This window comes from Scylla paramamosain, chromosome 13, assembly GCF_035594125.1.
Source record: "Scylla paramamosain isolate STU-SP2022 chromosome 13, ASM3559412v1, whole genome shotgun sequence".
Lineage (NCBI taxonomy): Eukaryota > Metazoa > Arthropoda > Malacostraca > Decapoda > Portunidae > Scylla > Scylla paramamosain.
In genome coordinates this window covers 26,223,087-26,249,409 of record NC_087163.1, presented here as the reverse complement: position 1 = coordinate 26,249,409, position 26,323 = coordinate 26,223,087, and the positions used below count along the sequence as shown (strand labels likewise).

General features: G+C 46.2%; 1 protein-coding gene across 3 annotated transcripts in view; it reads left to right on the top strand.

Annotated features, from left to right (window-relative positions):
• Positions 1-25,184, top strand: part of LOC135106594 (mucin-2-like) — a 108,581-nt gene extending 83,397 nt beyond the window's left edge. For all 3 annotated transcript variants that reach the window (XM_064015854.1, XM_064015852.1, XM_064015853.1), the window contains 18 exons: positions 6,262-6,368; positions 8,969-9,126; positions 10,211-10,240; positions 10,996-11,111; positions 12,650-12,792; positions 13,111-13,226; positions 13,819-13,952; positions 14,099-17,138; positions 17,581-17,787; positions 18,005-18,172; positions 18,527-18,662; positions 18,933-19,271; positions 21,369-21,503; positions 21,752-21,862; positions 21,988-22,163; positions 22,418-22,587; positions 22,802-22,918; positions 23,073-25,184. In XM_064015854.1, the coding sequence (XP_063871924.1) occupies positions 6,262-6,368; positions 8,969-9,126; positions 10,211-10,240; positions 10,996-11,111; positions 12,650-12,792; positions 13,111-13,226; positions 13,819-13,952; positions 14,099-17,138; positions 17,581-17,787; positions 18,005-18,172; positions 18,527-18,662; positions 18,933-19,271; positions 21,369-21,503; positions 21,752-21,862; positions 21,988-22,163; positions 22,418-22,587; positions 22,802-22,918; positions 23,073-23,234 (5,565 nt within the window). In that variant the 3' untranslated portion in view covers positions 23,235-25,184. The remainder of the gene's footprint in view (positions 1-6,261; positions 6,369-8,968; positions 9,127-10,210; positions 10,241-10,995; positions 11,112-12,649; positions 12,793-13,110; positions 13,227-13,818; positions 13,953-14,098; positions 17,139-17,580; positions 17,788-18,004; positions 18,173-18,526; positions 18,663-18,932; positions 19,272-21,368; positions 21,504-21,751; positions 21,863-21,987; positions 22,164-22,417; positions 22,588-22,801; positions 22,919-23,072) is intronic.
• The last annotated feature ends 1,139 nt before the right edge of the window (positions 25,185-26,323 follow it).

The window sequence follows — 26,323 nt, the reverse complement described above, 5'->3', positions numbered from 1 at the left end:
ATATTCGTCAGACGCTCCGTGGAGAATCTTACGGTAAACTTGAACGCACGCACGCACACACAAACCCAAGCACAGGCACAAAAAAAATGAGGTAAATGTAAGGTACGTGATGGATTGTAGTCTACGAATATATGCATGTATAAACTGTATAATTCATGTATATATGTATATTTTCTAGCGGTACTTCGGGGAGGAACAAAGAAAACGTATATATCTGAACTGCAAGAGGCTTATGATTTGAAGGCAAGATGACAAAACAAAGTATTATTTATTGATACAAGTCAGTTCTTGTGGCGAACTCTTGACGTCAGATAAAATAAGAGTGACTGAGTGAGTGTTTTTATCCGAGGTAAGGAAAGAGAAAGTGTGTTGTTGTTGTTATCCCGGGACACATTGGGAGGTTGCAGGTGAAGGAGAATATGGGACGAGGGCTGGGGCGTGATAAATGCAGGGCGAGATGCGTCAGGGAGGCAGCCTTCAGACACCCATCATTTGTCTTGCCTCAGGGACGATCCAAATACCTCTGTAGGAATTCAGGCCGATGCAGAAAAATACGATGCAGAATTCCTCAAAAACATTCCCGTAAATATCCCTAGTCTTCTCCTCCTTCTTCTTCTTCTTCTTCTTTTTTCTGGTGCTCCTCCTTAACCTCAACCTCATTGCAATTCTCCTCCTCCTCCTCCTCCTCCTCCTCCTCCTCCTCCTCCTCCTCTTACTCTTCCTTAACCTCCACCTCAGTGTTCTTCTCCTTTTCTCCTTTTTTCCCCTTTTCATTTTCCTTCTTAACCTCCACCTCTCTTTCTCCTCCCCTTACCCGTCCTCCTCTTACTTCTCCTCTTCCTTCTTAACCTCCAACCTCCACCCCATGCCCTCCTCCTCCTCCTCCTCCTCCTCCTCCTCCTCCTCCTCCTCCTCCTCCTCATCCTACTACTACTACTAATAATAATAATACTTCTACTACTACTACTACTACTACTGCTACTACCAGCACCACTACCACCACCACCACCATCACCACTACCACCACCACCACCATCACCACCATCACCACCGCCACCACCACCACCACCACCACCACTACAACTACTACTACTACTACTGACGGAGGGAAATATTTCGGATCACACTCTGGCCCCCGATAGTTCAAGGTCCCCAGCGGAGAGAGAAAGTCACCCACGGGTCACGGGAATTTATCTTAGGGGATGTAGAAAAGTTATATCAGTCGTGTGTGTGTGTGTGTGTGTGTGTGTGTGTGTGTGTGTGTGTGTGTGTGAGAGAGAGAGAGAGAGAGAGAGAGAGAGAGAGAGAGAGAGAGAGAGAGAGAGAGAGAGAGAGAGAGAGAGAGAGAGAGAGAGAGAGAGAGAGAGAGAGAGAGAGAGAGAGAGAGAGAGAGAGAGAGAGAGAGAGAGAGAGAGAGAGAGAGAGAGAGAGAGAGAGAGAGAGAGAGAGAGAGAGAGAGAGAGAGAGAGAGAGAGAGAGAGAGAGAGAGAGAGAGAGAGAGAGAGAGAGAGAGAGAGAGAGAGAGAGAGAGATGAACAGGAGAAACCTCATCAATATTGCATTCACGAACATTAAAAGCAAACAGAAAAGACACTCAGTAAAAGAAAAAAATATATATATGATCCTAGTTATCGACATTACTAAATAAAAATAATAGTTATATAGATAAATAAATGAATGAAAAACGGAATCTTTTTTCTTCCCTTTTCGTTTTCTTCTTTTTCTCCTCCCTCTCCTGCTTCTCCTCCTTCTCCTTCTTCCTATTTATCTTGCAATGCGTGTCTTCCTGCTTTTCCGGCGGCGAGGAAGGCGAATGAAGGGCGTGACGAGGGGAAGTAATGGGCGCCACACCATAGTACTGACCATGCACACACACACACGCACACACACACACACACACACACTAACCACAAAAAGGTCGCGTCGCCACAATCTCTTAATTGCTTCCCATTTAATTATTATTCCTTCTCTTCCTCGAAACCTAAGCAAGGATTGGTGAGCGTGAGGGAGTGGTGGCCTTGCTCTGATGGAAGAAAAGTATAAAAAAAAACACTTACTTCATTTACTCGGCCTTCTACTTCGCCTTCTCCCTTTCCTCACTGTAGCAGGAGTATTAGGCTTGTTTGTCCCCTCTTCAGTTATTCATAAGAGTAAGTGTTTGGTTTTCTATGTCGACTACAATTAAGTGTTTTGAGAATTTATACATCCTCGTGTGTCTTCTTCCTTCCATGACCGCAAGGACTTCGCAAAAACTGGTGTGTGTTGTGTCTCAGATCTCTCTCTCCTGCCGCCAAATTAGGCTATCGCTCTGCATGTTTCCATTTCTTCCATTAAGACCATCGCCCGTGTGTCTTCTTCCACGCGGACTTCGTAAAGATGTCTGTGTGTATATATGCCTCAGATTTATCTCTTCCCCTGTCACCAAAATACAGCGTCTTTCTGCATGTTCCGTGTCCCTTCACAACTCACGCCCTGAAGAAGAAAGTGAATCGCGGATCCGATCAGCGTTGTGACTTGTGACCCGTAGCACACATCACTGTCCTATATTTCAACTCTTCCTCAGATTCTCGTGTGGCTTTGGAAGTGGAAAGTATCTGTTGAAAGTACGTACTATTTTTGTCATCTGTCACTTCACCGAATGCCGATAAAACACTTAACTGTCCTATATTTTATCTTTTTTTCCTTCAAAATCCACGTGTTTATTTATTTATTTATTTTTTTTTTAAATGAAACTATCGAAAGTACGCATCCATCTGTCACATGAACGAGATACGCTTGTTTTGAAATGGAAAGTGTCTGATGAAGTGCGTGCATCTGTGGACAAAAGTCGAGTAACCTTCACTCATTTCCACTGTCTTATGTTCTGTTAAGCTTAGGTTCTTTGATCTGATGGCAGTCAAGAATAAAAAGCTAACAACTGATACATTATTAGCAGATCAGAGGAGTTAAGACTGAGGGGAGGCTGTTACTCGACTAGGACTGAATTAGCTCTCCCATAGACTAGTAGATGAGTGGAATAGGCTTAGGAATTAGGTTGTTATTGCAGAGTATTTATGGATGAGGATGACAGGTGGAAATATCAGTAGTATGTTTCATCTAGGGACTGTCATCCTATAGGCTTCATGATTTTTCACAGCTTTCCTTATTTTCTTATGTTCTTATTTCCCCTTCCTCCTCTTGCTCTCGTGACCCAGAAGCCTTGAAATATGAAAGTGTTTATCTTGAATGTGTAACTCGCATTTTCCTAGTTTTTGCTGATTGTCTGACTAATAATATACACTCCTAGCCCATTGTGTTTTGTCTTCCTCGCAGCAGCGCCCCAAGGACTCCAGCCAAGGGATCCAGTCACTGAAACTCATGGTCAATTCATGTAGATTCAGCAGGTGTAGATGAAAGATCTGTCAGCTTTGTAAGGACAGTCCATGAGGTGCTTTTTGTATCGTCACTTGTATTCTTCACTGTTGTAGTTTTGTTTTAGTGACTTTTTTCGTTCTCTACGTTTAGATGATTGCGTGCCAGGTTTGTAACATTGGTTTGTGAGGGAGAAATAACTACCCTTTCTTTCCTTCTTCTTTTGTAAGCGGACCGTTGCAATAATGAAGACTATTTGATATAATAGGCTGTTTGGCATATGAATATTGAAATGTCACTCATTTATGTTGGGAATATTCGTGTGTGACAACATCTTTTATGAAAGTGTAGCCTCATCATCGCCTTTATAATGTCTGGGCGTAGCTTTTTGATGTCTCATTTTTATCCATGTGATTAGGAGATTCGCCATGGACTATAAAAGACGAAAAATAGATAAAAATTAAGAAAAATTATTACCTTTAAATGTTTGGGCGTAGCTCTTTGATTTTTCATTTTATTTACATGATTGGGAGACTGGCCAAGGATTATGAAAGACGAAGAACAAAAAGAAAAGTAAAATGAAAGATAATACTCACTCGCCACTCACCAGAAAGTGAAGCAAAAGCGTTCTGAAAGGTAAGCCCAATTCTGGTTCAAGTTTGCGTGCAGTCGTGGCGCTGAAGACTATGATGTTTGCTATCTTAAAGGAGTTCAGGTATGAGTGATTCTCTTGCCTCGTGTTTACTTTTGTGGTGTCCTCATTGATATTGTAAGTTTATTTTAGTATCGTGGATCAGAGGCTGCAGGCTCGCTCCACCCACTCCACCCACTTACTCTCTCCACCCACTCCATCCTAGATCCACCAGTGCTCTGAAAAAAAAGTAAATAAATAAATAAATAAATAATAATAATAATAACAAATAATAATAATAATAATAATAATAATAATAATAATAATAATAATAATAATAATAATAATAAAACGTAGATTCAGTTTGGAAAAAAAAAACTATAAATCGAACTTTTCACTGGAAGCTTACAACACACACATTTTTTTTTTCTCTCTCTCTCTCTCTCTCTCTCTCTCTCTCTCTCTCTCTCTCTCTCTCTCTCTCTCTCTCTCTCTCTCTCTCTCTCTCTCTCTCTCTCTCTCTCTCTCTCTCTCTCTCTCTCTCTCTCTCTCTCTCTCTCTCTCTCTCTCTCTCTCTCTCTCTCTCTCTCTCTCTCTCTCTCTCTCTCTCTCTCTCTCTCTCTCTCTCTCTCTTGCTCTCGCTCTACCCTTTGCTTCTAATTGCGTCAACCAACAAATGTCAGTCTGTCAAAGTCAATTACAGGTGGCCACGAGCTGCGTCACGGACACTTGGGGGAAAAAGAGGCGAGCTTTGCACTTTTATCCGTGACTTGTGACCGTGACTTCTTTATGCAGTGGTGTTATTGTTATTGGCAGTGGTGGTGGTGGTGGTGGAAGTAGTAGTAGTAGTAGTAGCAGTAGTAGTAGTAATAGTAGTAGTAGTACTGTGTATGTGTGTCTACGTATGTGGTCACTCGTGTGTGAATTCGTAAATGCGTGTATTGTGTCAGCTTAAAAAAAAAAAAAACAAGAGGCTGCAGTTACAGTCACTTATTCCTGCTAATCTGAGAGGGTAACGTCATATTTTGAAAACCATTCTATAAATTTTACGCCATCTTTCTCTTCATTAACTGTTTCAAAATTATCGGAACATCCTGAAGCCTTTTTGACGTCATGCCGATCTGTCTTGAGGATCATCTTACCTGACGTCTCTATTATCTGAGTGTCATTCGCCTTAGTACAAATTATTAGCTTCCAGAGGTTGCGGCTCCCCTAACTGTTATGTTCTCGGTGTTCTCAAGTTATCTAGACCACGCCAGCCTTCACGCTACTCCCTCACCTCCCCTCCGCCCCTCCCCACCTGTCATTAGCTCTCCCACCCCTCCGGACATCTCTCTCCCCTCCTTAAACCTCCCATTAACTCTTTAACTCCCAGTATCTGCCCATTTCTTCTCCCACCCTTGTGTAAACCTTCGCATGGTGGAAAGGGAGAGGGATGGATAGAGAGGAGGGAAAGAGGAGACGGTGAGAAGAAAAGGCATAAAGAGAGAGAAGAAAGGATGAGGAGAGGAAAAGGAAAAAGAAGATATGGAAAGAGGAAAAGAAATAAAGGGAGGAGTGGAAGGAGATAAAGAGACGAGAAAAAAGGAGAGGGAGGAGGAGAGAAGGAAGGAGGGAAGAAAAGATGTGAAATTACTGTTTTTTTTATACATTTGTCTAATGGCCGTCACTTTTATTGAGGCTCGTATATGAGTTTCGTATGTAAGTGTTATTAAGTGTACTTGAGTGTAGTACTGTTTAAGTGTATAGATATCTTGCTTTTGTTTATTTCTCTATGCTTATGTGCGTGTGTAATATTTCATCTTTTTTCTTCATTACATTTTGTCTTTTTTTTTTAAGCTTCGTCATTTTTTTCTTTGTCTTCGTTTTTCTTGTTGTTTTCATCTTTCTTCTATTTATACATTGACTTTTTTCTTTAAAGGTTAAACTTCATTCGGTATTTTCTAATCTTTTCTGTTTATTTGCTTGCTGTCTTTTTTAAGCTTATTTGTCCTTTTTTTTTTCATCCTTTCCTTTATATTTGTTTTTTTTTATACTAGTCATTTTTTATATTTTATATATTTTTTTTTGTTTACGCAGCATTTTCCTTTTTCCGTAACTATTTACACCACATTTTCCATTTTTGCATTTACATTTCCTCACTTTTTTCTTCTTTTCATAGCTATTCGCACAATTTCCATCTTTTCCTTTATGTTTACTCATATTTTCTTTTTCCCACAGTTACTCACACTACTTTTCCCAACCACCACTCACGTCTCTCCGTTTTTCTCACTTTCCAGGAGGCTGCAGATGGCGTCTCCTTCCTGCGAGGTACCACCACCACCACCGCGGCCTCAGACTTCACTCCCTACGGCTATGTGTCCAGGCCAGGCTCCACCCCGCTCAGGTAAAACTCCCTTGGTTGAAATATGGATGTGTGGACTGATTATAAGTGACTGTGTGTGTGTGTGTGTGTGTGTGTGTGTGTGTGTGTGTTAGGTGACTGTTTGACTTCTTGCATTTCTTACTAACTGGCAGACTGACTAACTATCTGACTGACTGTCTAACTTAACTGCTTGACTCATTACCTTCATAACTAACTAATTGACTTACTGACTTGACTGGCTTCCCAACTAACTCCTTGACCTTCATAGCTGACTAACTGACTCACTGATTGGCCACCTGACTGCCTTTCTAACTAACTGCTTGACTAACCACCTTCATAACTGACTGACTAACTGACTATATTAACTTTCCAAATGACTGCTTGTCCTGTCACCTTCCTCACTGTATAGCTAACTCACAAATGAACCAACACACTCACAAAACAAACACAGCAAACGAAACTAGCGAAACACAATGCGGAAGAAATACCAGGCAGTCTGTTTTGGGGTCTTAATGGTTAACCTGTTCCTTGTGAGTGAGTGCCAGGGGGGTGTGGCTCCCTGGTGGCACTGGTGTGGTCAGTGCCGGCCTTGGGAAGAAGGAGGGGAAGAGCTTTCTGGTACAAGTGTCTCTGTGGCCTTTGGATTCTACATAACGACTCCCATTAGTAATTCTCAAGGGCTTTGTTTGTGTGTGTGTGTGTGGGTGGGTTGATGGATGGGTGGGTGGGTTGGTGAGTTAGTGGATGGGTGGGTGTGTGTAGTAGTAGTAATAAATATTGCTGTTTTTGTTTTTGTGTTGTTGTTGTTGTTGTTGTTGTTGTTGTTGTTTTTCTTCTTCTTCTTCTTCTTCTTCTTCTTCTTCTTCTTCTTCTTCTTCTTCTTCTTCTTCTTCTTCTTCTTCTTCTTCTTCTTCTTCTTCTTCTTCTTTTTCTTTTTCTTTTTTTTTTTCTTCTTCTTCTTCTTCTTCTTCTTCTTCTTCTTCTTCTTCTTCTTCTTCTTCTTCTTCTTCTTCTTCTTCTTCTTCTTAATCTTTTCCTCCTCCTCTTCCTCTTCTTCTGCTTCCTCTTCTTGTCATATATATATGGTCTGAGTCAAGGTCGTGTTGTCTTGTCCGCATATCTACGTAGTTATCAGTTTTTTCTCATAGTAGTAGTAGTATTAGTATTAGTAGTAGTAGTAGTAGTAGTAGTAGTAGTAGTAACAGGACCGGAAGTACCAATCTCGGGGTTAAACATTCCACTTCTCTCTCGCTTGCAAACTTCCTCACGCCCTCTCCCTCCCTCCACTCTCTCTCTCTCTCTCCACTGACCCTCCACTCTCCCTCCCTCTCCGTACCTTCCCTCCACCCCATCAGTTCCTCCACGACAAGATATCCTTTTTCTCTCTCCCACTACAGTGCTTTTTCCCTCTCACATTCCTCCACCTTCTTACCTTTCAACTCCACCCACTCTCATATCCCTCTTGTGTCCTTCACCCTTGTGCCTCCCCCTTCCCTACCTTCCTTCCTTCCTTCATCTCCCTTCTTGTTGGTGTCTCCTTCATGGCCCCCTTTCCTTCTTTCTCTCTCTTGTTATCTTCTTTTTCCTTTTCTTTCTCTTCACTGTCTCACGCATCATCTTTTCATCTTCAATCCAATCGTTCTCAATATATCTCTTCCTCTCTATATAGTTTCCCTCTCTATCTTACCTTCCTGTTCCCTCTCACTCTCTCTCTCTCTCTCTCTCTCTCTCTCTCTCTCTCTCTCTCTCTCTCTCTCTCTCTCTCTCTCTCTCTCTCTCTCTCTCTCTCTCTCTCTCTCTCTCTCTCTCTACTTCCATTCCATTATTTCTCCTTCCTTCCTTCCTTCCTCTCGATTCCTTTCCCCTTCTCTCAGTAAGCGGGATGAGCATTAAAAGGAGTGAAAACAGGAGTGAGTGAATGAGTGAGTGAGTGAGTGAGTGAGTGAGTGAGTGAATGCCGCCATGTTACTGTTTCCAGCGTCTTGCAATGAGTAACTCCGAAAAAAAAATAGCAACAGTAATAGTAATAATTATTGGATGCCAAAGGATAAAATGCGACTTTCAAGGAAGAAAAAGAAGAAAAGAAACGCTTGACATCTGCTAATTAATGAGAGAGAGAGAGAGAGAGAGAGAGAGAGAGAGAGAGAGAGAGAGAGAGAGAGAGAGAGAGAGAGAGAGAGAGAGAGAGAGAGAGAGAGAGAGATAGTACTAATGATAGTGAAAGGTTTAAGAGCCATTTTAATCTCCTCCTTACCCTTTCTCGCTATCTCTTCTCTCCTTCCCTCCCTCTTCCCTCCTCCTCCTTCTCCTCCTCCTCTTCCTTCATTCTTCTAATCACTCTTTCGTCTTCGCCTTCTTCAGCTACAGTTTACTTCTCTTCTCTTCCCATCTCTTCTCTTTTCTTTCATACTCCACTCCTTTGCTTCTTTCGCCCTTCGTGTTTTTGCATCCTTCCTTTCTTCTAATCAAGTCTTCTTCGCCTTCTGCAGCTAGTTTACTTCTTTTCTCTTCTCTCTTCATCCCTTCTCTTGTCTTTCATACTCCAATCCTTCCCTTTCCTTCGCCCTCCTCCTCTCTAAGCCTCTTCTTTCTCCTAATCACTTCATCATCGCCTCCTGCAGCTACAGTCTGTGGGGATCGAGTGCGTCCACCACCACGTCGGAGGAGTCTTACCGCCGCCACTTCAGCCGCAGCCTGTGTCGCGTGGTGTTCGGGTGTGCTGTACTGCTTGTCATTCTCGCCGTGTTGGGCATCGTGGGCATCGCTGTGTATCTCGGAGGTGAGTCTAGAGGCACGCAAGGTCAGTAGTAATGGCCACGGATTCCCATACTCGGCGCACGAAGAACAAGGAGCAGGGTTTTGTAGGGTACGTTGTCATGGCTATGTGTACTGCTTAAACTGGATTGGTGGGTGGATGGCTGTGTTTATGTGTGTTGGTGTAGCAATGTTAGTGTTTGTGTATTGGTGAGTGTGTGGCAGTGTTTATGTGTGTTGGTGTAGCAGAGTTAGTGTTTGTGTATTGGTGAGTGTGTGGCAGTGTTTATGTGTGTTAGTGTGGCGTGTCAGTGTGTTATGTGCTTTGGTGAGGCTGGAGTGGTGCCTTTGTGTACCTCTTAGGCTGAAGTGTGGCAATGTCAGTCCTTGTCTCTGGGTGTTATCATACGCATTCCTGGTCAGTATAAGCGCAGAAAATTAGACAATAATAACAGAAACAACTCATTCATTATCTATTTTCTCCTTCTCCTTTTATACGTTACCTTCTCCCCTTCTTTCTTCCGTGCCTTCCCCATCTACATTCCTATTCCGCCTCAACAACCACCACCCTCACCTCCTGTTCCTCCTCCCCAATCACTCACTCATCACCATCACTAACCAGCAATCACCAACACCACTTCACCGCCGCCCTTAGCATTTATCTCTTCACCACATCCTTCCTCACTTCCTCTCCTCTACCGCTTCCTTTCTTCCTTCCTTCCTCCTCTTCCTCTTCCTCCTCTTCCACTGTCACTTTCAATTCAACGTAATCTAGTGTAAGTGAAAATGCGCTTTACCTCTTTACACGACTTGTATTGAAAGGAATTGAGTGGAACGAGACAAAATTGCCACTCGATAAAATGTAAATGACGTGAGGAAATGTTGTATGAATTAAGTTTTTCATATTGCTCAAGTGAAGTCTTTCCTTGTAAGGTTATCAGCTAATCTATCTGTGTGAGGTTGTGCTTGTAAGAGAGAGAGAGAGAGAGAGAGAGAGAGAGAGAGAGAGAGAGAGAGAGAGAGAGAGAGAGAGAGAGAGAGAGAGAGAGAGAGAGAGAGAGAGAGAGAGAGAGAGAGACTAATGAGTTTTCTTTATTTTTATCCGACAGTCATGACGAGTGAGGACGAAGCTATTAAATGTAAGTACTACTGTGTGTGTGTGTGTGTGTGTGTGTGTGTGTGTGTGTGTCTAAGCGTGTGTGTGTAAGTTCGCTCGCGTAAATACCTGAAAAAAGAGGACAGAGAGTATAAGAAATGGAACAGTCCCGTGTATATATTTGTTTTCCTTTCAATAGAGACAAATACATGTTTTTTTTTTTTCTCAAGACCCTTTGCCCTGAGTGGAATGTGTGGAAGGCGGGAGTGGAGGAGAATGTAGGTGGAGGGCCTGTGGTAAAGCGACGTATTTCAATATTCCCTCCACCTCTCCACCTCTCTTTGATGTAACCTAGGAAGGCAGAACCACCTACGAGTACATTCCCTCCACCTTTTCCTCCACCTTCCCTCCACCTTTTCCTCCACCTTTCCTCCACCTTTTCTCCACTTTTCCACCAAATGCCTGGCCTTGCCAGATAAAGAGTGATAGAAGAGGTTAAGTGTGTCTGGAGAGAGAGAGAGAGAGAGAGAGAGAGAGAGAGAGAGAGAGAGAGAGAGAGAGAGAGAGAGAGAGAGAGAGATTCACCCTTTCTTTCCTTCTCCGTTCGTTTCTTTCTTCCTTCCTTCTTTTCCTTTTCCTCCTTTATCTCTTTCCCTTTTTCCTTCCTTCCTCCTGTCCTTCCTTCTTCCCATTACATCCTTCTCTCTTTCCCATCTTGTCACCCTCAGAAGCACCACACAAACACAAGCCGACAAACGCGAAAGAATCTCACCGATGTTCTCTTCTTTCTCCTTCCAGATGAGATGCGTTACTCCGGGGAGCTCCTGGTGACCCGAGGCGACTCTTGGGTGCCCGATCTGGCGGTGCCCGAGTCCCCGGCGTTCAGAGCAAAGGCTACGAAGTACGAGAAGATGGTGAGTGACTGGACTAGGGCGGTAGGGAAGGGAAGGGAGGGGAAGAAAACGAGAGGTGGTCAGAGAGTGGGAGAAAAAGGGGAGGGAAGGGAAGAGAAGAAAAGGAAAAAGGAAAGGCAAGTAAAAAGAAGGGAAGGAAAGGAAAGAAAAGAAAGGGAAGGAATTAGAGGGAAGCAGCGAGATTTAGCGAATGGGAGAGGAAGAGAGAGAAAAAAATAGAAGAAGAGGAAAGAGAAAAGATGGAGAGAGAAGAAAAGGGAAGATAAGTTAAGGTAATAGAAGGAAAGAAAGGAAAAAAAAAGAAGGGAAGTAGAAAGGAAAGGAGATGATAGGAGAGGAACGATCAAGAAAACGGAATAGAGAAGTTAAATAGAAGGAAAGGGAAAAGAAGAAAGAAAAGGAGCAGGAGACGGAACAAGGAATGAATGAAGGAAGTTAATGAAAAAAACGAAGAGAAGAAAAATGAAAGTACTATATAGGGAAAAGAGAGACGGCGATAAATGATGATGGAAGAGAAAAGGGAAGGAAAAGTGAAAGTAGGGAGCTAAAGGAAGGAAGAAGAGAGAGAGAGAGAGAGAGAGAGAGAGAGAGAGAGAGAGAGAGAGAGAGAGAGAGAGAGAGAGAGAGAGAGAGAGAGAGAGAGACGAGACGAAACAAGACCTTTCTTTCACCCATGCAAACGAGTGGCGGTCTTTCCTCTCCATTTGGCACGGTGAAAACTTGATCAAGAAGTGACTGGAAGAAGATGAATTGCCTTGCCACTCACGAACCTCAGCATCAGTCAGCCAGTCAGGCAGTCAGTCATTCTACGAGGCCAAGCACCCGCCTGACACCTCCTTGCGTAATATCTGAGTCAGTTAAGGGTTCTAGTTGTTAACCTTGTCTAGTTTGCGTCTCCCGTTTCCCCCTCATTGTCTCTTCATCATTTTCTATTTCTGTGATTTTTGTTCTCTTATCTTTCTTTAACTCTTTAACTCTTTGTCTTTTTTCGTTTATCGTCTTTCACCATTCTCCCATTTATCATCCGTTTTTTTCACTTCCTGTCAGTTCTTTCTATCAGCGTTTTTTCATCGTTCTCTACTTCTTTCTTGATCTATGCGTTTCTGATCTTTCTTTAACTCTTTTCTTCATTTCCCATTAGTGTCTCTACTTTTTCGTTGAGAATTCTCTATTTTTTCACCAGTCTCATTTCTCGTCCGTTTTTTCCGTCTCCTTGTCAGGTCTTTCTCGTCTATTTCCTTTCTTTTCCTTGCCATTCTCTCACCGTCATTCTCTGTCCTTGTTCCCCACCCTTAGTTGCTCTCCTTCACTCTCCACCTCTGTCTTTCTCTCCCGTCTTGTTACTCTCACTCCGACCTTCGTTATTCACTGTCTCTCACTCCCTTTGCTTACTCTTCCACTCTGCTCCTCTTACTCTCTGTCCTTGTTCCTCACTCAGTCATTCTATATTCATCCCTGTTCTCCCTTGCTGCTTTACTCCCTTTAATTCTCTACTACCCCATCCTTTCCTTTAAGTCTCCTTTCTCCTCCTCCCGCAGCTAAGGACAGTGTACGGCAGAAGCTTCCTGAAGGATTCTCTGCGTTCCGTGAAGGTAACTCGCTTCCACCGCAATGCTCTGGAGGGGAATCGGGGCCTTCATCTGTTCTTCCACCTCTCCCTCGACCGCCGGAAGATGCCCAGGTGAGTGTGCAGAGAGAGGGATGGTGGTAAGAGGTAGGCTTGTTTGGTGCGTGTGTGTGGTGTGAGGCAGGCGAGGGGTAAGGGTTAAGGGACAAAGGGTAAGGAGTGGGACGTGACGTAAGGGGTGGAAGGTGAGATGTGCGACATGAGGCGGGTGTCAGAACAACCTCAAGGAATGCAAAGGTTTGTTTATGATTAACGATGCGGTTTTGTATTTTTGTTGTAAAGTTTCCTCATTGCACTTGCCTGTAGATGTTTGTGTATGTCCTCCTCCTCCTCCTCCTCCTGGTCTTACTCGTCCTCCCCCACCCACCCCAGCCACGTGGACAACACAGAGGCAGCGGTACAAGACGTGCTTCTTCAGGAGCTCATGAGTCTCGAACCAGTAGCTTTCCAGAGCGTCGCTGTGGACATTGACTCTCTCAGACTAGCACGTAAGTAACCTTCCTGTTCCCTTCTTCTCATCTACTCCTTCCCACTTCCTTCCTTTCTTCTGTTTCTGTACTCCTTCCTCCTCTTCTCCCGTGTCACTCCTCCCTTTCATCTATTTCATCTCTGTTTTTTTTTTTTTTTGTTTCCTATTACCTCCTTTTGATTTTCTTGCTTTACTTCTTCCTCCTTCCTCCTCTTCTTCCGTTCACACCTCCATTTTATCAATTCAGTCTCTTTTTCTATCTCCTACTACTTCCTTTCCTTTTCGTTCTATACTTCGCCCTCCTCCTCTTCTTTTCACCTGTTAACTGCTTCCTTTCATCTACTCCATCTCGCCAGCTCCTCCCTACTTCTTTTCCTTTTCCTTCTTTACCACCATTTATCCTCACCTGACATGAGATGCGTTCAAGAAATTTCCAGCAAAAACCACAGTATTGTCTCACTCACATCTGGAGTGACTGAAAAAAAAAGCTATGTTGGAAAAAGGAAATATTCATGCATAATATGTCACCGTAACGTGTCTGCGGGAGAAGGAGGGATACGTGGGGCGGCGTGAGGAACTGGAGGTGTCTGATTGGCTGGCGTCTTTTGCAGGGGAAACAGAGACTGGGGAGCAGGCGGCGGGGGGCGGCGTGTCTGTGCCCCTGCCCCGGGAGGATCAGGTGCAGGTCATCCAGGTGGGGGGCACGCAGAGGGCCCCTGGCGGAAAGATCATGGTCGTCAAGCCGGTAAGTATTTCTAAACGGGAGATTTTCTTTTTTCTCCACTTTTCTTTTGTTTCATACGAGTGTAGACTTTCCGGGAGACGCGTGTCCTTGTGTGGCGAGCATCGTGACTCGGCGGTGTCCTCACCACCTCTGTTTTTTCCCCTCAGGTCGCGGAGCAGGAGGAAGAGACGCCTACAAGCACCGTGGCCAATCTTATCTATCAGTTTGGTCCCTGGAGGCCTGTCAACCCCTTCGGTCCGCCCCTCATCGCTCGGCCCCCTGCCCCGCGCCCCCTCAGCGAGCCCGACAGGAGTCCCCAGCAGCCCCCAGGCGTGGTGCTTTCTCCTCCAGGCCTGTCCTCGCTGCAGTATTCCTCAACCTACAGGGAGAGGCCCTTCCACTCAGCCACCACAGCCACGAGGCCACCCACTACCACTACTACTCCTACCACCACCACCACCACTACTACTACTACTGCTACTACTACTCCTTCTACCACAACTACACCACCAACAACCACCACTTCATCCACGACAACCACATCCCCCACCACCACCACCACCCCTACCACCAACACCACCACCACTACAACCGCCACCACAGCCGGGGCGGAGGTCAGCACGCCGCCGAGCCGCCTCAGTGACCGTGAGGGCCTCGCGGCTGCCGGCGGCCTAAGGACTACCACCAAGAGGAACCTGTCACAGGAAGACCTCCACGCCTACCTCGCCGAGTTGTTGGCCATCACCACCCCGCGCCCTCAGCCCCCCTCACCCTCTCCTCCCCCACAGCCCCTCCCGCCTTATCCCAACCCCCCAGTGATGGTCACAATTCCTCCGTACGTGTCCTCAAGCGAGGCGCCGAGACGCCCGGAGGTTCCGAACCCCGAGGACCGTCTCGTGACCTTCCAGAGTATCTTGGACGACCACCAGCCGCCAGAGGTGCCTCTCCGGGACGCCGCCGCCACCACTGCCTCCCCACACGCCCCTGACGCTCACGTAACCTCTTACTCCGGAGTGCGGGAACCCGTGCCGCCCCGCCCGCCAATCTTCAGGTTTCCCTTGGACAAATTCCGGTTCCCCGCCAGACCCCCCACCTTGCCCCCCACCACGCGGCCGCCCCCTAGCATCTGGGACATGCTCACCACCCGCAAGCCTCTCATCCTGAACACTGAGCTGGTCACCACCACCAGCACTGATGTCCAGTTCGGGTTGCCCGGCTTAGCAGCGGGCCATACCAGCGCCGCGGAAAGTGCGGTCACCCGCCGCCCCGTGTACCGCCCGACCAGCAGCTCCCTGGCGCCAGTGTACCGCCCCACTACGGAGGCGCCGCGCCTGGGTCCCTTGCACCAGAGCAACGGCGCGCCGGAGTCCCTCAGGGAGTTCTCGGAGGGCAGCAACTACGTGACCGTGCCTGTGATCTCCGGGACCAGCGTGCGCTACATGGTGGTCAACAAGACGCGGCCCAACTATCCCAACGTGGTCATTGTTAACCTACAAACCACGCCCGAGGACGCCGAGGAAGCCGAGGGCACCGAGGGCACCGAGGACACAACCACTACGCCCAGGACCCCGACGCGTGGGGAGTCCCGCCAGTTCAAATCAAGGTTCCTGGAAGACGCGTTCAAGGCAATCCTGCAGAAGACGAATTACTGGGGCGTGGATGAGCCTCCCGAAGGTGACACTTTTTTCAAGAGGCGAGGCAGACCAGTAGACATGGACGCCCCGGACCCTTCTGCACCCGTGCTGGAAGACGACGCCTTGGACTCAGTCTCGCTGTGGACTTTCCTGCGGAACTTGAGCGACGTGTACCTCTCTGACCCGGCGGTGACGCAGCAGCTAAGGGAATTTGAAGAAGCGGCACTGGCAGCTGCGCAGCAGGAAGGAGAGGAGGCCAGCCAAGCACCTCTCACCTCCCCTTCACCAGAAGCGACGTCCACCTCCACGGGAAGGCCGATCCTCCGATACCTTCAGAATTACGGCGGTCACGACAGCCTGATTCGCCCCTCCGCCACAGAGACAAACACCACTTCACCGCGATCAGACTATAGATACATTCCTCTCCGCTCAGGGGGACTTAGGCAACAGCAGCAGCAGCAGCCAGGACTCTTCACGCCTTACATAGGCACGCCCTTGAGGCACAGACCGGTGATGGTGGAGCTGCCCAACATGCCCCCCAGCCCTGCCACGCCCCCGAGACCAAGCTTTCCCTTCCACCTGCCTGCCGCAGAGCCCTACACGACGCTGTTCGTGACCGGCGCGGACAGCTCGTCCCTGCCACAGATCATCAGCATCTCCAGCAGATCACCGGGTTCGGGGGGCGCCACCACCAACTCCCCCATCCACACCTTCGTGCTCAAGGACGGCCAGACCATGGAGGAGCTGCTGCAGGAAATCTTCGACACCATATCCCTGGAGGAGGAGAACGAGACTTATTCATCCACCGAGCCGCCCTCCACGACCAACACACAGACCACCGCCTCGGACGCCTTGCTGCAGACCACGCGAGACGAGATCCTGCAGTCAATTAATCGAATCCTCTACAGGCATTTGTATTTTATGACCACTACCACCACTACAACCACCACTATGTTGCCCTTCACCATCCCCTCCTCCACCACCGCGAGGAGCATGGAGGAGCCAGCTGAAGACACCAGCCAATCCCCCTCTGAAGATGACAGTGTTCCAGTGTTGTTTTTCATCACCAGAGCACCGGACACCTCCACCACTACGACCCCGGCCACCACCCCCACCTCCACCTCTTCTACCACACACCGGCCCCTCCCACCCCGTCCCTCCAGACCCTCAGTGGTGGGGAAGCCTCCTTACTTCCACCTGGGGACTCCAAGACCTTCCTATTTCACTCTCCGCCCCACGAGACCAGCATCATCACCACCCACCACCACCACTGAAACCCCGACTACTTCCACGACTCACAATTACGACCTAGAGCTGTTTCCGGTCATGACGCGGCCCATGTCTCCGGTACGACCCCCGACGACCGCAGTCTCGCCCACAACAACGACCTCCCTGCCGCCCACGAAGGATTCCTATGAGATTCTTGACGACGGCGAGAACGAAATCAAGACGACAGTGGTGGGGGCGGGAATGGGACCGCAGGTGGAGGAGCGAACGGAGACTTCAGTGGATGTGTCGTACAGTGTCCACAGCGGCACCACGGAGCACTTCGTCAAGAATCAAACGAGGCCCAGTGAGTAGACGTGTGTTCCTCTGTTGTTCTCCTTGTTAGATGCTCTGAAATTCAAGTGGACGTGTTCCTCTGTTATGCTTCTTGTTACATTCTCGTTCAGTCAGGTAAGGTAAGGCTGGAATAACTCCCACACTTACTTGTGAACATTGAATTTTAAGACTGCCGTGCCTGGGAATAAGGATTCAGTCATAATTTGTTCCATTGTAAGACTCGAATAGAAATAGAATCAGGCACGCTAGATCAACGTGAGGGAGATGAGAACTTGCCGAAAGACCACAAAGACCAAGAGTGGAAGAGCTTTAGTTTCCCTTGTCTCGTATTCAGCAGCATTATGTTCGTGTGCCATCGTTTCCGTGGAGTATTGCGCCTGAACCAATCCCAGGTATGTTCGTGTCCCTGTGAGTGTGTGCGGGACTTACCAGGAACCGTCATTTTCTTCCAGCCCTGTGTCCCAGCCAGTCCCAGTTCCGGTGTAACGGAGGCGAGTGCATCTCGGAGTTCTCGCGGTGTAATTTGGTGCAGGACTGTCGCGACAACTCGGACGAGGAGAACTGCACCTGCGCCGACTTCCTCAGGAGCAAATTCCTTAACCGCAAGATCTGTGACGGTATCGTGGACTGCTGGGACCACTCCGACGAGACCGACTGTGGTAAGAGAAAGAGAAGGAAGAGTTTCAGTATCGTGTTCTTAAAGCATTGTAGTTTTTGTTCATCGTTTTGTTGTTTCTCGAATACCATCAGTCCCAGTTTTCTTAGACAATTAGACTTTTTATATATTGTACTCTCTATTTTTATCTGTTTACGAATATAGGACTTTTTTTTTTTTTACTATTTCTCTTTACGTATGTGTGTCCTTCGCCTGCTCAGAGTGGTGCCAGCCCGGCCAGTTTATCTGCTCGGGGTCCAACCAGTGCATTGACCAGACCAAAGTTTGCGACGGCCGCCCTGACTGCATCTCCGGCGAGGACGAGAAGACCTGCGTCACTATCGCCCCAGACATGCACGCCGCGGACTCCCTCAGCTACTACAACGAAGGTGAGGCGCTCCTAAGCTCCTCGAGTCTCGAATGTTATGCTGTTACTCTGTTCCTTGGTATACGAAGGGATGTCATGTTGTTCCTCTGCTGCCCTGCGTTGCATAGGATTGAATGGGTCACTGTCATAGTATATTTATGGTGGTCGTTTTGTTACTGTCAGTGTTGTGATGGTTGTTGTTGTAGTGCTTTGTCTGGGAATACAATAAATGTCTAGAGTCTTTAGAAGTGTGGAGTTAAGGGAGTTCTTGAAATGTGTGTGTGTGTGTGTGTGTGTGTGTGTGTGTGTGTGTGTGTGTGTGTGTGTGTGTGTGTCCCTACGAGGTACTGCAGTCCAACACTTGTACACGCCGCAGGTTACCTCATGGTGCGGAAGAATGGTGCGTGGGGCAAACTGTGCCTGGAGAACTTCGAGCGCGTCACCTCCCGCGCCGCCGCCCACTGGACGGTCAGTGACCTCGGCCAGGCGGTCTGCAGGACTCTCACCTTTAGGTTAGTCCTCTTTCTTGGCTTGGTGATATAGCGTGCACTTGTTTTTATTTATTAATTAATTTTTTTTTTTTTTTTTTATCATGCAGTGTCATTAATTTAGCTCACTGATTGTCTCCGGTAAAATGATAAATCATTCCAGCTTTACTGTTGGTGGGGACGTCTGGGGCGCTATACACTATACCTCAGGGTTTGTCAGGGGCTGTAATCCCCGGCCAGGGCCAGCCTCACTGTTTCCACTCACTGTTTCTCAAGTCTCTTCCTTCCTCGCAGTGACTTCAGTCGAGTCGAGCGGCAAGTGGATCCGACCCCTGTGGCACGCCCTGACCCGCTCCTGCCCCCGGGTTACCGCAAGGGGATCTACCGTCCTGACCTGTCCCACAACGCCACCGCCAAGCCCACCTACTACAAAATCCACCTCACTAACTCCTTAGCCTATCCCTCCCGCGCCCGCTCCTTCGCCACCCCTGAAGAAGGAAGCGCCCCTGGTAACGATCTCACGCTGTCTCTAGAGTTCGAGGAGACCCGCTGCCCGAAGAGGGACGTCCTGCAAGTGTCCTGTCAGAGTCTGCAGTGTGGCATGAGACCCCGAGCAGTCAGTCACCGTGCCAGGTCAGTCATGTTACTCACGCTCCGGTCATCCTGTATTGGGGTTGTGGACTGACTGATCACCTGCTTGTCTGACTGTCTTTTGCTGTATGTTGCCTTCCTGTGTAACTGAGTGACTCCTATTGTCGTAGTCTTGTAGCATGACCCGCCTGACACACCTCTGGCACCTCTGTTACTCTTGACACCATTGCACAAGCACCGCAGTATTCCACCTGCGGATTCCAAGCTTCTGTTGCAGGCACTATTTTACATTCAGACATATTTATAGAGTTAGATTCCATTAACTACTGTCTTTATTGCTATTTATCATTGTTTTTTACTCAAACTGAAGTAGGCCAGCTACTGAAACAAATAACTATGAGAGGAAAAAAAGAGTTTAGTTTCCGCTATCCAGAGGGTTCCATTTGGGTTCAGTTAGGTTCACATTGGGTTTTATCTCAAGTCTTCTGTTCCCTAGATCCGGTGGTGTAATACTGTCGTTTTTTTTTTTTTCACATTCACTTCCACACGACACGAAAAGTATCCAGATTTGCACTCTTAATTGAAACACATCATTTGCACCAACTTTTCCTTCCCCCTTCCTTCCCTGTGTATGTAGCGCAACATTTCACTCGTCTTTTCTTTGCTTACTCAAAACTCTGAACTCATAACCAAACTGACTGAACAAGACACCAACTTGCTCCTTGGATTACGTACTTAACTTGCTTGCTTCAGCCGTAAAGAAACATTCATTCCATAAAGCAGGTGAAGGTAAAAGAAAGACATTTTAATCATAACCATTACCATCCATTATCATGCTAATTAAACTCAATTGTACACTACGCAGAGCCACTAATAAGCACACTTAAAAGCTTCATTCACTTGTACGAGTACAATGAGACACATGATTATTATGACTTGCATTGCTTTTTTTCATGCATATGCTGTTAACTAAACTGTATATTTGCCTCCCGCAGTGAACAATGGAATCAGATTGTTGTTTCCTTCTTCAAATTGCTGTCTGATTTACTCTTATTTTTTCTTCCTTTACTTTTCTTCTTTACCTTTTCTTTCGTTTACTTCTTCCTACTGGTTCCTTTATCTATATTTCCTAATTCATGTTTTTCTGTCTCTCTCCCTCGTTTCATAAATACGAGTACATAACCTCATCTTACATCTCCCGTCTTCATCCATCTCTACTTTCCATCCTACTTCCCCTCCGTTAATTGCTCCTCTCTATAAACGCCAAAAAATAAACAGTGGACTGACTATTGCAGGTATTACAGAAGTGGGAGGCCGCGACACCCTCGGTAGGTAACACAATTCACGTTGCCACATACACCTTAGCTCCTGGCCACACACATCTATACTTCCCTCAGTCTCCCCTTTCTCATAAGTTTTCCTTCTCTTTATATAATCTAGAACGTCTCTCTCTCTCTCTCTCTCTCTCTCTCTCTCTCTCTCTCTCTCTCTCTCTCTCTCTCTCTCTCTCTCTCTCTCTCTCTCTCTCTCTCTTGTGTCTGTCATCTTTGTTTTCTATATTTATAATCTTTAGTATCGTCATTGTTCTTCCTCTTCGTGGGATGCCATGGGAGAGAGAGAGAGAGAGAGAGAGAGAGAGAGAGAGAGAGAGAGAGAGAGAGAGAAAGATTTCCTTCGGACATCAAATGCTATAGGTAGATGGCGTCTCTGCTTGCCTCTCTTCATCCACTTCCCTGCTTTCATCCTTCACTTGCTATTATCTGATACACCAGTACACATTTCCTCATTCGTAGAAGAAACACCTTCCTTTATTTTCCAGGGGCTGTACGCTGCTTGAAATGGTGTTTTTACTTTACACTCATAGCGTGCCTTTGTGCTTTTTTGGAAATTAATAGTCACTGGCTTGCCTTGCCTCGCCTTGCCTTTGTCTCCAGCCTATCTTGGGACTCCTGCATGATTCATATTTGCATTCAGTGTATCTTGTTTGAACGTAGAGTGTGGTAGTGATTTATTGAGTCGTAATCACGTAATATATTGACCAACTGCCTATGGAGTACAGAATTCTAAAAGACAAGTTGCCTGAAGAAAAACAGAGCGACTCATTGCTTATTGATGGTTTGTGTGGGTTTGTTTGGACAGGATCGTGGGTGGCAGCAACAGCGGGCCGGGTTCATGGCCTTGGCACGCGGCGCTGTACAGAGAGGGCGAGTACCAATGTGGCGGCACCCTTATCAACCCTAATTGGCTGCTCTCCGCCGGTCACTGCTTCTATAGGTAAATTGTTTTCTCCGTAACTTTACTCCCTTGCTAAAAAATTGCTGGGTTAATTGTTCTGTGGCGTGTATGTCAACCATACTCGCTCAAAACAGATGCAACTCTTCCACCAGCCAAACCAAACATTTCAGGGACCAAACTTATGAGGATCTCAGGGAACTATATTTATCAGCATCTTATCAGTTTGTGTCTCGCCTCCAGTATCTCACTCCTGCCTCACTGTTCCCTTCTCTCCCTCTCCCTCTCAGCGCCACGGATAAGTACTGGGTGGCGCGCCTTGGAGCTCTGAGACGAGGCACCAAGTTCCCATCGCCCTACGAGCAAACGCGACACATAACACACATCTTCATTCACCCTCAGTGAGTAATATGGTATAGAACGTTCTCCTTGTGTGTGTGTGTGTGTGTGTGTGTGTGTGTGTGTGTGTGTGTGTGTATGTGTGTGTGTGTGTGCGATGACTAACGTTGCATGTGTATCGCGGCAGATACGAAGACACGGTGTTCGTCAATGACATCTCTCTGCTGAGGATGGAGTCGCCGGTGCAGTTCACAGATTACGTGCGGCCCGTGTGTTTGCCGCCGCCTGGGGCTCCTGTCCGTCACGGCCGCCTCTGCACGTTGGTGGGCTGGGGACAGCTCTTCGAAGTGGGCAAGATATTCCGTAAGTCTAATCCCTCAGCTTTGTTTCTGACTAGAGGACACGCAAATTTGGTCACAATACTATACAGGAAGGAAGGTCTGTAATTTGAAATCTAGAAAAATCAGTTTTTCAAAGCGGAGTACACGTTGGCTCAGAGCTACTTGAAAATGACTATCAGCTAGGTTGAAGTTACCTGAAGTTAGGATTGTTTAGGTTAGATTGTACCTTACACGTAACTGTGAGATTCTCAGTAATTATTTCTTGGCTTGGTGCAGCTGACACACTCCAGGAGGTGCAGGTGCCGCTGATCTCCACCGCTGAGTGCAGGAAGAGGACTGTGTTCATCCCGCTGTATCGCATCACCAACTCCATGTTCTGCGCCGGGTATGACCGAGGGGGCCGCGACGCTTGCCTCGGCGACTCCGGCGGTCCGCTCATGTGTCAGGTGAGGCGCATGTAACCCTCGAGCGCGGTCAGTTTTGGCGCTAGGCTAGGATATACTGTTGAAGATGAATAGTTTGAATATGTGCTAAGAGAGGGAAAGTAGACTTGAACAGTGTTTGCATCACTGCTAAGTGACGATTTAACATCAGATAAGTCACGTCTCTTCTACGCCCAACACTGCCACACACCCTTCAATATTTCTCTTAATGGCACAGGAACCCGACGGCCGCTGGCAGCTGGCGGGCGTCACCAGCAACGGGTATGGGTGTGCGAGGCCAAACAGACCAGGAGTGTACACCAAGGTGGCCAGCTATTTGGGGTGGATGAACCAGGTGTGTGTATGTGTGTGTGTGTGTGTATGTGTGTGTGTGTGTGTGTGTGTGTGTGTGTGTGTGTGTGGAGACGAGACAATACTCAAGTCCTGAACACAACTAGATCAACACAAGCAGGTAAATACAGTCTGCTGATCACCACTTCCTCCCCTAGGTGATGGAGCTGACCAAAAGTGAGCTGGTAGTGCCGGTGAGGCCCAAGTGCGCGGGCCACCGGTGTCCCCTGGGGCAGTGTCTCCCCCAGAGCAGCGTGTGCAATGGCTTCGTGGAGTGTTCAGATGGCTCAGACGAAAAGGATTGCTACAAGGCGACCTAACGCGACGCTCTCCATGCCTCTCCACCCTCTGGCCAGGCGAGGACGAGGACACACTCACTCACTGCTACCTGGCTTGCCGTCCACACCACCACCACCATCACTCACCACCATACTCAACGCATCATTACTGCCAGTGTCATCATCATTGTCATCTGCATCACCATCATCACCATTATCATCCAACATCGGCCGTCCTTCACCCTCCTGTCTCCACGCGGCACGTCACACAGATTATCGCGTCCTCATCATCAACACTCATGAAGGCGTGCTGTGGCTGAAACTGGTTATTCCTGACTGGAGGAAAGTATCTTTAGTATGGATGAAGGAAAATGTGTCCAGTATGGTTGAAGGAACGTGTATCGTGCATGGCTGAAAGAAAAGTAGTAGGGTTGAAAGTGCATTAGGTATAGCCTATTAAAGTATTTCCGATGTAACTCGAGGAAACATCACCAGTCACTGAATCTTAAACAGTCTTAGGAGAAAAAATAATAACTTCAGATACTTCTCGATATCAGGAGTTGGATTGGCCACACGTACTTCAGATGTAAATATATGTAGCATAGGTTCATATGGGCATTAAGGCGATGAGATGCTCCGTGTGTGTTCTCCGGGCGTCAGGGATAAGAAGGAAGGAGTAGGGAAGCGGAGACGGTTCAGTAAGATAGTGCAATAAATATAAAACACATGTGCGTGTATGTATATCTAGGAGGAAGGGAGGATAAGGTATTGTTGATGCTAAAAGGGCGGTACTTTCTCTCTCTGCCTGTAGTAAAGACCGCCCTCACTCGTCACTCCGTCATTGGTGTCTTCCCCTCAATCCTGCCTTCAGTTCGCCGCGCTCCAAATAAAACACTGTATATATTGTACTGTATATTGTATTGTGTATGTTATGTGATTATTTATTCCAACTGCTTTAATGTTGTATGTCCTTATTATTATTATTATTTTTTTTTAATAGGATTACATTTCGTATGTTTCCTCTATTCTATTTAGCTCAGTGGTCACGTCCTCGCCTGTCACTTGGTAGGCTGAGGTTCGCGCCCCGCTCAGGTGCAAAGGTTTTCACTGATGAGAGAGCTGTTGCTGTCCTGTTACAAACAAACACACACACACACACATACTACATGGGCATTATCCAGTATCCTCTTCTCCTTCTCCTCCTCCTCCTCCGATCAATAGGTAGTGAATACATCTCATTCACCCATGCATCCATTCATCATTTCTTCTATCACCATCACCATCACCGCCACCACCACACAAGGCTGTACCAAAAAAAAAAAAAAAAGTGATCGTAAAGTAATTGGAAATGTAGAGATCTTACAAGAATATTCAATAATATAAGAGTATACATTTTTTTTTACGGATAAAATAATATTACTTAAGATCTTTTTATTTCTTCTAAATTAGCAATAATAATATCGTGTGTTTACCGCAGGAACTGGCACCTGAATGGCATTTTTTTTCAGCCATTAGCCAGAGTCCCTCCTACATAAATAAAAAAAAAAAAAAAAAGTAGTTACTAATCTGGCCAGCTACTAAACAAATTTCCACACAGGTTTTAATAAGACATCCATTATCGCACTGCAGTCTGTTAAACTGTTATGCAACTTGGAGAAAGACAAAATCAATTATTCTCTCGCGAACATTTGTGTGCAGTGAACAGTTAGTAAAGACAACCACAACAGTAAGATCAGTCCAGGCATGTGCAATTGTTATTGTTGTCTTTTCTCTGCAGCATAGCGAGGTGGTGATCCATTGCATACTGTATTTATTTCCTCTCATCCCCATTCATTCCTATTTCCCTGTATTCCTTCAGAGGTGGTGCGAATTTAGGGAGGTAGAGAGGGTCAGAAGGGACAAGACAGGGCATGCACGGCTCTTTGTATTGTGATATTATTGTTGTTATTTATTACAGTGTGTACTACTCCAAATAAAACACTCAGAATACCACTACTTGTCTTTTAATCCCTCCATGTGCTAATTCTTTTGTTTCAAGGAGCATGAGAGGTGCCGGAACAAGGTAATGATTCTGTGGCGATGGGCATTGTTATCAATTTAAGTTCAACAACTCGTCTTAAGGATTAATGAGTGGGTGAACCAGCAAGGATCCGGATCGAAAAGATACCAACTCCTGGAACCAAGCCATATGAGCCTGCTCCAAGTGTGGCGCACTCAATTAACTCAAGGAGCTGTTAGTCACAATCAGAGGTCAGTCGCAGTTACACCTCAGCTACTACATGGAACAATCATTCCGCTCCCCATCAGCCTTACTGCTCTACAGGCGGACATTCCACCCAAGATTCCAGCTAAGTACCTAGATGAGTCTCAGTCCTGTGCACTAATAGGTGCTAAGCTGTAAATTTTACATTATAACCTGGCCTTAGCATATGCTAAGTTGCCAAAGAGGTGAGGAGGTTTAGAATGTCATCATTTTCCTTGTTTTTACTTACAGTATTTTGCAATAACCAAGAAAGTATCAACAGAAAAAAGGAAGTTAATTCAATCTCCATCCACTACTGCTGCTGCTACTACTACTACTACTACTACTACTACTACTACTATTACTACTACAGACATGCTCTCAGTAATATGGTCAATTCTCTCTCTCTCTCTCTCTCTCTCTCTCTCTCTCTCTCTCTCTCTCTCTCTCTCTCTCTCTCTCTCTCTCTCTCTCTCTCTCTCTCTCTCTCTCTCTCTCTCTCTCTATATATATATATATATATATATATATATATATATATATATATATATATATATATATATATATATATATATATATATATATATATATATATATATATATATATATATCTGCTAGCCAGCTACTTCCTTTACGTAATTACTTATGTAATATTACATATGATACTTACACTATTATTACACAGTAACCTACATACATACGTACTTTTACATATTTACATGATACATACATATAGTCATAATGTAAAATTCTCTCCCTCCTTTTGCCCTTCCGCGAAATTCTTAACAAATTAGGTTGTGTAAATCTGCAAGTAACCATGCATTAATTAATTTTCAACTTTACAAGGTCTGTACTCTGTAGAGTATAACGTATAAGATATTTCCGTCAC